Source organism: Melanotaenia boesemani, chromosome 1 (genome assembly GCF_017639745.1).
Source record: "Melanotaenia boesemani isolate fMelBoe1 chromosome 1, fMelBoe1.pri, whole genome shotgun sequence".
Taxonomy (NCBI): domain Eukaryota; kingdom Metazoa; phylum Chordata; class Actinopteri; order Atheriniformes; family Melanotaeniidae; genus Melanotaenia; species Melanotaenia boesemani.
Genome location: NC_055682.1, coordinates 5,510,369 through 5,524,601, shown reverse-complemented (window position 1 = coordinate 5,524,601; position 14,233 = coordinate 5,510,369). Strand labels below are relative to the sequence as shown.

The 14,233-nt window shown below is 36.2% G+C and overlaps 1 protein-coding gene across 4 annotated transcripts in view; it reads right to left on the bottom strand.

Annotated features, from left to right (window-relative positions):
- crtc3 (CREB regulated transcription coactivator 3) overlaps positions 1-14,233 on the bottom strand; it is a 47,492-nt gene that overhangs the window by 30,947 nt on the left and 2,312 nt on the right. For all 4 annotated transcript variants that reach the window (XM_041986365.1, XM_041986370.1, XM_041986373.1 and 1 more), the window contains exon 2: positions 3,764-3,874. In XM_041986365.1, the coding sequence (XP_041842299.1) occupies positions 3,764-3,874 (111 nt within the window). The remainder of the gene's footprint in view (positions 1-3,763; positions 3,875-14,233) is intronic.

Here is a 14,233-nt window from a genome sequence, read left to right as displayed (position 1 = left end):
GTGAAAGAGAGGTGATGAATGCTCATATCAGACATATAACAGCAGTTTCCCAAAGGTAAATAATCAAATTTCTAATCAAGTTCATAGAATAATGCCAGAAAAAAATGAATAGAAACAAATCACAAATTGTAATTATTTGTATGACACTTAATAAAAAAATAAAACAAAAAGTGCCCAGAGTAACATGAAAATTAAACCCCTTTATACACATGCAGCTCTCAGTTAATCTGCCTGAAGTCAAACTTCTCTGTATGACGTCTAACTGAGCATCCCCATGACTTTCTGTAATAATTTCAGATGGCAGTCACATTAGCTCAAATCAAGTAACATCACACGGCACAAGTCTGAACTGCTGCAGTTACATTAATGGACAGACATGAACAGCAGCGATGGGTCTTTATGTCACCATTAACCTGCTTTCCAGAAAATTCTGACAGCTCATGTTATTGAAAAACACATTACAAGTTTTCTTTTCACCATTTGGTGCATAACGCCTTTTCCTACACAAAGCAGACAGCACAGACGTATAATGTCTGCATAAACAGCAGGACTAATATATCTAATTTGACACTGATGCTCTGAAAATTTTATTCATTAATTCAAATTAATTGATTCATTAATTCAGCTTTATTTGCATAGCACCAATTTATAACAAAGTCATCTCAGGAAACTTTACAGACAAAATTAATTCAAGCCAATTTATTGTGATATAATCAGTGTTTATACAAGCCAATTCATAGAAAATAAAAGCCAAACTAAGGAATTCCCACAGAAGAAAGAAAGAGAGAGAGAGAGAGAGAGAGAGAGAATAACTGCAGTGAAGTGAAAACAGGTCTGTCTCTAGAGATGTCTGTATGAGACATCAAAATCCAAGAAGGTACAATTTTTATAAATGTCACAAAAACAAGTACTGTTCAAAAAGAAAACAGATATGTTAAAAACATGTAGCTATGTTTGCGTATAAGTGACTTCACTTGTGTAACAGTGTCGCTTTCTCAGCAGAAACATAATTGTTTAGGAAGAAGACTACAGTGAGTCCAAAGCGCTTCATATAGATGCAGTACGTAACTTTCTGACCTTTACACTGCGTTTCCGACTCATTTGATGGCACAGTTATGTTTACTATGCACATTTCTGTAGCCATTGCTACTGCAGCGCCCAGAGGCTGAGAAACCACATTTCACAACTTTTTCTACGGGAAAAAATGTGACGCTGCAGCTGGTTGTGTTTACCCACAATGCCTTGCGCTAAATCCACAATGCACTTTGCTTTGTAGACCGCTTTCTGTAGTTGGTCTACTTGAAGTGAACCGAAATTCGCGCTTCACAATACCCCAAACAAAGGGACTTTCCAAGCAAACGGACTTAGATTCGAACTAAAAGTGGTGTGAATGCTCCCTCAGTGCACCAGCTCTGAGCAGCGCAAGCGTGAAACATTTGTCATGAATCCCTCCTTACTGCTTGGTTTTAAAATAATTAATAGTTCTATGTTCACTCAACAAACACAAATCAATACTGATTAACATGACAGGTACAAAGATGCAAGAAACAGTTCTCTTTAATTATAACAAGATTACTTTAAAATAATTTTCCTCATAAATATAATGTCCAGCATTAGTGCATCATTGCGAGGAGATTATGTGAAAAAGAGCAGGGACTTGAGACAGTCATTTGATTTGTTGGCTCTCATTACTACTAATTATACTCCCAATAATAATATATATACAGAATATATAGAATAACATCAATTCTCGTCCATCATTCACATCTGCACTCAAAACCCACCTGTTTAAACTGGCCTACTCCCCATAAATCTTGTAACTGACTGTTTTGTCATTTTTATCTCAATGTCTTTTAATCTGTTTTTAACTCTTATGTAATTTATTTTTTAATTTTTTCCTTTTGTGTACGGTGACCTTGGGTGTAGAAAGGCGCCATGAAGTAAAACTTATTATTATCTAATGTCCTTTTGAAATATATATATATATATATATATATATATATTTGAGGACTGAAAAGGACTTGTAAAGTGAGGCAAGTCCTTTGCAATGCTTTTTTGTAAAAGTAAATAATATATTAAATTGCCTGCATTCATTTAACCGAACAAGTTAACAAATAATTATCATCAAGAGGAATCTAGGAGCCATTTAGTTTGTCAAGTTTTGTTCCCAGAGAAGAAGATGAATGGGCTCTAAATAAGAGGGGCTTTCTCCCTCAGACTAGGGATTGATTTCTGGACGTGAGCTTAGCAACGCTGTGACTGCTCTACCTCAAAGGGCTATTCTTTAAAGTAACAAGAGCACCTTTACTTGGACCTTCTGTATCTCAAGACTCCTTTGAGAGCTGACACATATACAGAGCACTGTACTACAGAAAAGCCTTGTTATATCACATACAGCACTGAAATTCTGAGCAAGAAGGCTGAGGATGTATTGATATTTTATTCTTTTTCCAAGTTGGTAGAAACTCATATGAAGAGACATTTCTTTGCATTTCTTATGGTTGAGTACACTCTTAAGCTGCATCTGCAGTAATAGTGCACATCAGACAACTGGCCTTGAGAAACCCCTGCATAAGAACAAGACCTTGAATCTGGCAGATTGTAATCTCAAGGTAAGCAGAGTTTTAAAGAAAACATCCATGTGCTGTTCTTTGCTTAAAGAAAAGGTATGTGTGCACTGATTACTACAACTTTAAATTTTAACACAATGTTTAGATTAACATTGAGAAAAATGCTGATTGCTTATTTTTAATTGAATTTATCTTTTATTATTTTTGACTGTATCTCAGATATAAGCCCACACAGCAGTAGTGCAAGTGGATTGCTAGCCATCTTGCAGACAAATAAAAATCAATTTAATTTCTTTTTATTAATGATTTGTTCCTGTCAGTTTCAGTTTCTTTATGAGACATTGTGTCTGTACACACTTGTTTCTGTTATTGTGAGCTAAATCACTACTGAAGCCCAACGTGCAGCATCTCCATTAAAACGTAGTGCACCCAGGCGTTGTGTTCCCAGTAATGCCGTGCCTAGCTGGCACCAATCAACAGCTGCAACTCTCGCCAAGTCACTGAAACACATCTGTTGATTCAACACCATCCCATTATGTTGCAAAGCCAGATATTGAAGGTGTAAGCATGTTTTGAGTAGTGTATAAAGGCCTACTGAGAGATCATAGGAATACGGTTTTCAAAACAATTCCTGGGATTATCCTCGTACAAGCATCATGTCAGCAGGTAAAATGTTACAGATTGAGAATTGTAAAATCTTGTAAAATAATTTCTATGGGGCACGGCAAGTTGACGGGTTTTGGTTTTAAGTAGTCAAATAACAGCTGCCATCTATTAAGAGAAGTAGTAAAAATGAATCATTAGAAACAAAGACCAAGTTAGTCCATCTTAGAGAGATGCCACAGCATCTGTGCAGCCAATGAAAAAACAAATCAAGCTATCAAATTCTGGCTGGAGTTCCTCAAATTCTCAGAGGGTAGCAACAATACAACTAGTGAAGAAAAAAATCATTAAAAATATTTAGCCTTGGTAACTGTAAAATAAACCTTATTTCTCTACAACATAAGCCTAGTCCAGGACTAATACATCAATACATTTAGAATAGCTTATCAATTGAAGACATAAAACCTCTCCAAAAAATAAAAAAAAAACTCCACAATCTGATTGTGCTCTTTGCTGATGCAATGTGTCAGCTCATTCTGCATCTAAGGTTTGTGTGGGTGCTGTATATCTTGACCGTAATGAGAGCCCACCTGAAATTCAGAGCTGGTGTTGCCGATTTGATTGACGTTAGGAAGAGAGCCTCCATAGTACTGTGCCCGCGACTGAGACAAACGAAGCTGCTGGATCTTCTGAAACTGCACCTGTTCAACAAACAAAGGTGGAAAAAACAAACAAACATAAGGACCAATAAAATATGGGCATGCTTCAAGACTTTAGTTTTAAGATTATTAAATAAAAATCTTGTAAAATCTGGCATTGGTGCCACCACTCATTAATCTCTGTGTTTCAGTGGATGGCTTCAGAACAAGCCTGTGTTTTCAGAAAAGAAAAAGAAAAAAAAGAAAAAAGTAAAAATCATGAAACTTGTTTATTCATTAATATGTTGACTGTTACAATTGCCTACATTTTAAAGCATTTATTCCACATATGGACATTGTTACGCATTTCAATAACAAACATGACTAATTGAGACAAATAAGGTAAAAAGAAAAAATCCCTATAATACACAGCTCTAAAAAGTATACAAATAATGAATTATCTAGATAAATGTGTTCATGTGCACGAATGCCCAATACACAAACAAAAGAAAATGAAGACTTTAATGTGTTTTATACAACATTGCAATGCTATCCTGTAAAAAGGAATGTTACAGAAGTAAAATAGCTCAAATTCTCTAAACTGATCGGTGCATTTACCAAATGTTCATGAGCAGATTCTTTGCATCAGCTAAAATTTGAATTTTCATACAATTTTGGAACAAAATACATGAACTTGGGGTCCATAATAATGGAAAATGATCAAATATCCACCTGAAATGTGTAAACGTAATGTGGAAAGTAATGTGTGCAACTTGTCTAAGCAACACTTTAAATGTTGTCTAATATATACTTTCTAAACGTGCTATATAACAGGACTACTGAATTCAGTCCTACAAGGGCTGAGGTCTTGCAGATTTTCAATGTGTCTCTGCTTTAACACACCTCACTCAAATTAAATACATCCAACAGCCTATGAAATTCTCAGTAATATAAGTCGTGTGTTGGAACAGGGACACAATGAAAACCTGCAGGGCTGCGGCCCTTGTAGGACCAAATGAAGAAGCCCTGCACTACAACATGATTAGGAAAGGGGAAAAAAAAAAAAAACCCTCTTACACCTTAAAAAAAAAAAAAAAAAAAAAAAAAAATTGTTTTAAATTATAAAGAAAATTTGTTTTCTTTTTGTACATATGTACAAGAAATATGGATTAAAATCATACTAAATATGGCAAGTACAAATCATAAAAAAAACTTTTCTTGGTCTGTGCCATAAACAACCTCAGACAAATATTCTTATTGTCTGATTTTCTTTAAACTGAATTTTGAAGTTGAACTGCAGTTAATGAAATTATTTTAAAAGTAACAAACACATTTTATAGACACATATAAGGAAACGCTGGCTTTCCAACCAGCAGCATACAAAGAGATGCCACAAAGCCTGCCAGAAAACAGAGGCCAGCTTGTTCTGTCAGGGTGTGGTAAACAGAGCCGTTTTTACTGTGATTAGGAATAGTCAAATATAATGTGGGCAAGTTTTCCTTAGACTGCCGAAAGGGCACAATTTGAATCTCAAAAACTGATCTTATCAGAGTGTATCAATAGATTTATGAGGAAAAGACAAATCCATTAAAAAAAAAAGAAAACAGTACAATTTGACTAAAATGTTTACATTAGCGTAACATTTATCAAATTATATGCATTAACTGCAGTCTTATGTTGTTGACAGTGATGACTTAATTTTCCTTGTCAGCAAGGTTTTCTTGAATATCCTTTAGTTTTCTCAATTTATTGAGTGGGTTACAGTTCTGTGTTCTGCATCACAAAAATCATCCTTCATCCTTTTATTGCCATGGTGATACAGCGGTTATAAAAAGTAGTTATAGATCCCTGTTATAAGGGCCACATTTTTGAGATGTTAACACATGAGACCACAATAAATCATTTCAAAACATTTCCCATCTTCATTGTGACCTATAACCTGTTAAATTCAATAAAAAAATAAAAATAAATAAAAATCTAAAAAACTAAAAATGTACAATAAGCTGGTTGCAAAAGTATGCATCCACTTAAATTCTTTGTTGAAGCACCTTTAATCACACTATACACCTGTCAACAATTAAGGTAAATTAAGGACATTCTTTCCACAATAGAGACTTTTTCAAATATTTCAGGCTATAAAATAAACTGGCAGAAATCAGAGGCTATGCCTGTGTCAAAGGGGTGTTCTCAGACCCTTATTTCTCCAGTTCAATTCAGATGGATCCCTGCTGGGATGAAATATTTGGGTATTAGGTTATGCTCTGATTTAACAAACATTATTTCTATAAGCTTAGACCCATTGTTACAAAAACTCAAGGTAAAACTAGACCAGTGGAAGGTGCTCAATCTCACATTGTGGGGGAAAATTAACACTATTAAGATGCTTGTTGTTCCGCAATTTAATTATATATCTATGATGATACCAATAACTATTAGTAATATTTTTTTTAAACAATATAATGGACTAATTAAAACTTGTCTGTGGAATGGCAAGAAACCAAGAATTGGACTAAAAAAATTATGCGCTTTAAAAGACAGTGGAGGTCTGGCACTTCCAGATTTAGAGCTATACAACATTGCATTCGAAATGAGTAAATGGAGTAGACACTGGAAAACACCAGATTCGAGTCTAGGGTGGGTTAAGGTTGAGAAAGTTTTATCAGCTCCTTTTAATGTCATTTAGCTCCTCTCTCAAAAATCTATTAGCACGATGCAGCAGGACCCAATTTTGCTGCATTCAAAATGGGCCTGGACCAGAGCACATAAGATACTTGGAATCTGCCCTTATAAACAATTCTATTCCTCAATCTGGAATAATCCGGCAATTCGTGAAGGAAAATCTCCATTCTTGTGGCGTAAATGGCTTGAGAAAGGTGTACAAAAAATAGAGAATCTATACAAGGATGATGTATTTTTGCCATTTAGTCTTTTAAAAGAAGTTTTCACTATGACAGATAAAGGGGATTTTTGGAAGTATTTACAACTCAGGAGTAATGTGAACTCTGCCCTTGATCTAAAACTGGTGCAGAAAGAAAATATTATCAAGGACTGGTTAAACTCGCCTAGTAATTTACATTCTGCATCAGTATTTTAAAAAAAACTTTTAGGACAACAAGAAGGGCTTTGTAACAGTCTGAGATTAATATGGCAGAGGGACCTGAATATAGTGATTAGTGAAGATGTATGGAGTGATATAATTTCAAACATAGGCTGGGCTACAAGAGATGCCAGAAATAAATTTATTCATTACAAGATTGTACACCGGTATTATTATACACCATCAAAAATGTTTAAAATGGGTCTACTGCAAGATAATAAATGTTGGAAATGTGGCACTAATGTTGGTACATATCTTCATGTTTTCTGGGAATGTCTTTTGGTGTTTTCTTTTTGGACTGAAGTCATTATAAATCTGGAGAAGCGGACTGGGTTATCCATACCTAGATCACCCCAACTGTGTCTGCTGGGCAATAGCTCTCTCAGGCCCCCTGGGTTTACAAAAGAAGTGTTCGGACTTGTGGCTGCAAGATTGATTCTGAGGAATTGGAAAAGTCCCCACAGGCCTCAGAATGAGGATTGGATTAAACTTATGACAAAGACTGCTTCTTTTGAATCTTTAATTGCAAAGGTAAATAATGCCCAGGTTAAAACAAGCCAAATATGGTGTCGTTTTATGTCATTTATCAGATCTCATGACAGACTTTCCACTACCAAATGATTATATGCCATTCTATTTTGTTGGGTACAACCGTGCTGTTTATGTATGTTTATGTGTTATGTGTGTTTGTTCTTTGTATGTATATATAAAATGAAAAGTTAATAAAAAACTTCAATTTTAAAAAAAAAAGGTAAATTAAGGCCCAGATAAAGTTTATTCACGGGATTTGTCCTGAAAATTTACTCAGCTCCCTGCTATAATAAAAGCTCCTGTTCACCAAGAGATTGCAAAGGCTCCAGTTAACAGAGGGGTACACACACACACACACACACACAAAAAATACTCAGCATTGGATATATTAGAGTAAACAGTTGATAGAGTCATCAAAAATGGAGAAAATATAGGATAACAGTGGTACTGCAAAGAACTGGACATCCCCCAATCAGAGAAGCCAAATGTATTATGGTCTGATAAGACCAAGGTTGAACTTTTTGGTAAACTCCATTGTTTGTCACAAATAACCCCACTTTGGATTTTCAAAAGAACACTACACCCACAGTAAAGCATGGTGTTGGCAGTATCATGCTTTGGGTTTGCTTTTCTTTAGCTGGAACCCAGGCTTTAGTCAAAGTGGGGGGAATTATGAACAGTTTCAAACAATCACTTTTGATCCAAAACCTACTGTGGTTTCATTTTTTTACAATACAAAATATAAATCCTGGCACTTTAACAGCTGGCACGTGAAGCTGAAGAACCATACATGTTAACAGCCGCATATTTCAATTAGATATTATTTGCCTTCATTTCATGTTTCTTTTTAGTATTAATAATGTTTACTAGTGACACAGCTGTAAAATCTTAAACAGCCAACACACATCTTTGACGATAGATGAATTTATACTTCAGGTATGCAGGGGTGGGTCTAGAAAAGTTTTGATGGGCGGCCAACGGGCATATTTCATGCATAGTCGCGAATGGTGATTAATCATGATTAATTTGTAATCTGTAATTAATCTGACTAAAATTTTTAATTATTTGACAGCCCTACTAATTTTAAGAATAATATCTGAACAAACAGTGTCTTCTTCACTGCACATTATCCAACAAACATTCACAAGGATGCAAGTTACCTGCTGCAAGCTCCAGAGAGACGTCTGAAGTACAATGCAAGGTTGTTTTTTTTTTTTAGAGTCACCCAAGTGGTTACATTAAGTCATCTGGTTGCTGGAGTAATGTTTAAGCAGCTAGTTCTAGTTCCAGCTGTTTCCTGGTGGTGTGTGCTGTGCCCTGGCCAGCTTTAGTTTAACTGACTGGGCTGTTCGGTCTCACAGGGGTCACCGACAGTTCATACTAAGAAGTCCTGAAGTAATTGAAAGCTGATATAAAATCAACTTTTAGTGGTAAATTGACCTGTTTGATCAGCCCACGACTTTATCAGCCTAACACCATTACACCTGTGTCAGTGTCTTCATGTGCAATGAACACCTGACCCAGTTATTTCATATTTAATGAGAAACTTTGTCCGGGGCAGGGCGGGGTTGTACACGCAAGTTGTGATATTTTTTTGTTTTGTAAAGCCCTCCCCACAGTTTAAAAAATATCCTGTTATTTATTTTTATGCAGGTAAGGATTAAAAGCAATCGGGCCTGGCGGAAGCTGCCATGCAAGGCGCTCAACCACTACCCATCAGGAGCAATCAGGGGTTCGGTGTCTTGCTCAGGGGCACCTCGACATGAGCTCCCCAGGCTGGGATCAGGCTGGGATCAAACTGGGAACCTTTGGGTTCTGGACAACCACTCTACCCACTGAGCCATGCCGCCCCATAGTTCATTTCTAGAATTTAAAGTATTTAGATAGAATTTAAAGTTGTGAATCAGGTACACTAAATACTTTTCCCCCCTGATAATACTGTTAAAAATAAAGTTTTCATGTCAGCATGGCTCTGTGGGAAGCTGCCACATTGCCAGATTTTGCACAAAATCAGCTATAGCATGCCTCCTCTGGTTCTCTGACTTGACTGCCCTCAATGTTAAGTCATAAACAAGTTTTCAAATATTCGGCAAGTTAAACCTCTAGCTTCTCATCTAAGAGCCAATATTAGCCGAGTATGCATTTGAGCTTTAAGTTTAAAAATGTGTCAAACCCTCTTCTGCGACTCGTTTTTAAAAAGTAGTTCATTAGCTAATTTCACAACTTTCTGGTAGGGTTGGGTAATATGGCCTAAAACTGATATCCCAATACTTTTTTGGCTTTATCCCAATACACAATATACATCCAGATGTTTTGAAATCTCTAAAACACTGTGTAAATATGGAATTCATAATTATTCATAAAAAGACACCAGTAGGACTTAAGTAAGCTCAGTGAAATTTATCTTTGTGATGTTTCCTTTTCAACAAACTTTTAATTTTGAACCACGGACCTGCACTTTAAACATTTAATAAAACTAGTGTTTCCCTGACCATTACATTAGGGGGCACCCCAACCTCCCAACAGAAACCCCCCCCCCCCAACTCTAGAAGATCAAATTTATTTTATTTTCTATAATTAATCAAAATCTGATATATTTTTCATTTAATTATTTTACATTAAAATATTACCATATTTTCTTATTTAGGTTATTTTAATTTTGCACCTAATTTAAGGTTCCTTTTCCTCTAGAACAGGTTTATATTCTGTCCCTTTATTATAAAATCCAAGCAGCCTGGTTTAATTCATCTTATTCTCATGTTGACTTGTAATTACGTCATGTCATGTCTCTACATGGCACGTGCACACACAGGTGAGCTGCACTCCCATTAGCAGGCAGAGAGTGCACGTTGGAAGTTGTTGCATCAATCACCTGTAAAACAGACAAAAATATGTGGTTTAAGATCCGTTTTTATTTAATAATAAGAGCAGGTGGAGGAGTTTTCTGCTCCCGTGTACTAAAAACTTCATGTCCATCAGGAAACACACAGCTGAACAATCAGTTTCCTCGTCATTGTCGTCATTCTGAGGCGAATTAAGACTTAAAATAGACGTCTTGCATTCAGCTTCCATCTCTTAACGCTTGTTAACTATCTCGCTAGCTAGCTGCAAACTCCATGCTTCTTTCCCATCTCCCCTGAAACAACAACGTGCATGTGCACAGAAGAGTTTGCTGGATGGACGGGAGAGTGAGCCGTCTGTCTGCTGTGAGTGAGAGAAGCTAAACTACAAAGAAAATCCCATGAAGAAGCTTTAAACGTCGCCATGTCAGTTTGGACTTGATGTTTGTTTGTACCAAACTTCCCAAAATATAGACATTTTATATCACACGTAAAACTTCTCGGGAAACATCAAGTATATCCAATATATCGTCCAGCCCTATTTTCTGGCACACTGTGTTCTTTCTAAAATCAATATTAGTAATTTGAGATTTGAGATAACACATTCAAAAAGGAAAACATGGACGGCCGGTTGACTCCTTTACACAGAAAGAATTTTTTTTCTCCCTGTAATTTCATGCACAGAGCTAAAATCATATCACAGCTATCATCTACAATTATTTCAGAATGTGGTGTGAATACCAGTGACTTCTGTTTAACAATATAGTAACAAAAAGCTTTGTCTTAACGTGAAGCTTGTTTCTAATTCACTATATTGTCTAATAAAAGAAAAACTTGAAGGAATTCAGTTGTATAAGACATAAAATATGTTAATGCCTGACAGAAAGAATAAATACCCCAACGTTTCCATGCCAATGCCCCCCAAACAGTATTAGCTTCTGGCGGGGGAACCCCAAACCCACAGACAATACTACAAATATGTAAAGAAACATCAACTTTTAGAATGTATTTTTCTACTTTTATTCTCTATTCAATAATAATTACATTTGCTTAGCATAAGAAATTTAATAAACATCTTTTCGGCACTGAATATTAAACTTTTCAACAAACTGTCGACAAATAAGAACAGAACAAAAGAAATCAAACCTCTCTTGCATGTGCTTGTGTGTGGGAGTGACAGATTACACTAGTGGGACATCTTCACTAGTCTGACGATTCGATTATGATTATCTTAAAATGATAAAATCTTATCATTTTGATTATGGCTTACAGCTTATGAAAACCCCAAAAAACATCTCAAGAACATCTCAGAATATTACATGAAATAAAAAAAGGGATATTAAATACAGAAATGTTGACCATCTGAGAGTATAGTCGCACATATGAACTCAGTACTTGGTTTGAGCCCCTTTTTACTACCTCAATGTACGAGTATGTATGCGTGCATGTCTGGGTTTATTTTTTCTTAAAAAACATAAAATAAAATAAGGAAAACTGACAATTAAGGGATTAATGTGTAAGAAAGATAAAATTATAAGGGAGGCAGGAATAAATAAGTTTTTTTTTTACTTCAACCTGCTTCTTTTCAGACTCTGTAGCAGTTGTTTTTTTTCTTTAATCTGTGATTAATTAATTTGTGTTACTTTTTGTCCAAAATAAAGAAATATCAATCAATGTGGCATGACATGGATGTTATCAGCCTGTGGCCCTGCTGGGGTGTAATGGAAGACCAGGATGCTTCAATAGCAGCCTTCAGCTCTGCATTATTTCTCTTGGTAATACCCCATAGATTTTTTATGGGGTTCAAGTAAGGACAGTTTGCTGTTCAATCACTTGGTCATTGAACCAGGTTCCGGTTCTTTTGACAGTGTGGGCACTGCGTTGACTCTGGACTTAATAATGCACATTGAACCAACACCAGCAGATGACATGGCACCCCAAATCAACACAGACTGGAAAACTCATACTGTCTTGGACTGTTGCCTCTCCATTCTTCCTCCAGACTCTGGGACCTTGATTTCTAAATAAGATGCAAAATTAGCCTCATCAGAAAAGAGCACTTTGGACCACTACTCAACAGACCAGCTCCTTTGTTCTTTTGCTTGCTAAGAGGAATATAACATATGAAGCCCAGGTCCAGGATCCGTCTGTGTGTGGTGGCCCTCGAAGCACTAACTCCAGCCTCAGTCCACTCCTTGTGAAGCTCCCCCACATTTTTAAATGGCCTTTTCCTGACCATCCTCTCCAGGCTGCAGTCATTCCTGCTGGTTGTTCCACCTTTTTCTTCCACACTTTTCCCTTCCCCAACTTTTTACTGATGTGCTTTGATGCAGCAATTTGAGAGCATCCAACTTATTTTGCAATTGCCTTTTAAGGGATTTCCCTCCTTGAGGAGGGAGTCAGTGATGTTTTCCTGACGAGTGAATTTTTCATCTACTCTACAATGGCGACCAAAATATTTGCTGGTCTTTTTCTTGTAGTAGTAATAATAGAAATTTATTTTGTCGCTAACAAACTTCTGCTCCCCTCCTCAGCCCAGTAGTTCACAGTAACGGGCAAATTAGCTGGTGGTTTGCCGACTCAAACTAACTTCAATACGAGAAAAGGAGACGAACACCAACGAAGAAGACAACAGCCAATGTGCGTGTGAGCGGGGACGAACGACCACTGTGATTGGCTTATGTGGGAAAATAGGCGGTCTTGTGGGAATTTATTATTCCTTAGTGTTGCCAATTTAGCGACTTTGCTGCTATATTTAGTGAGTTTTCAGACCCCTCTAGCAACTTTTTTAAGTGACTAGCAACAAATCTAGCGAATTTTTCTAGTATTACTGAAGACTTTTGGAGACTGACATGAATAAACATAGTTTACTCTTCCCAATGAGGAGTACTGGGCAAACCCCTCCACTGTCCAAAAGCACTCATACGAGGCTTGGTCTTCTCGGAGCAGCAGCAGCTGCATTCAGAGCAGACGGCGTTCACCTCTGTTTCATGACCAGGCTGAACATGAAAAGTACAAAGCTGCAGCTGGATGATCCTCCGCTGGCTTACCGACAGAGTAAAGTCTGTTAATGAAGAGTGTGGACAAAAATATTTAAAAAGTTAAAAGTATTGTGACATGTTGCAGAAACCTAATTAAAAATCAAATTACACTTAAAAAAAACTGAACTAAAAATAAATATTATTTATTTATTTTATTTTTTGCTGTTCTAAACATTTTAGGCTGTCTTTATCAATTTTTGCCTTTCCCACTACATCCCTCTTTATGGCAGCATCCACTACAACTACATGTACTAGGATGATTATGCTAATTAGTACTTTTTTAAATGTTATGTCAACTACTGCACAAAAAAATGTGAATTTTAAACATTGTAATTTATGAATTTATTGTTTAAATATTTATCACTAATACAGTGAAAATGAGAGGAAATGTGAATATTTGCTATGCAAGGAGATTTCCATGTGCACCCCTAAACTTTCTGCTTGCGCTCCTAAAAATTCAAGTAAGGGGCCCCTGTGCTCCTCGTAAGGAGCCCTGATATTCTAGTCAATTTGTAATTGAACACAGAAAATATTGTTTAAGTAAACATTTAGTGATAGTCCATTTATGCATGCTAACTGCTAGCTTGCCAATGGTTTTTGTCATAGACATTAGCCTTAAGCTAATGTGTCGATTTTTATACATTTTCATGTGTAATCTAATGTTATTTTCCTGAGACAATTAATGTATTTCTAGTGAGATACTGGGGTATATTCTGTATGACTGTATGAAACAACATTTTCTATTATAAAATAAAATTAAATCAACGCTTTGACTACTTGCTTGACAAGGTTATCTCGTTCCAAAAATTAAGATTGTTTTTTTCTTCTCCGTTTATAATGACCGAGCTCAATTTCCTGAATCTTTGAACATTGCAAAATGGTCAGAAAAAAAAAAACAAACACAGTTAAAGCA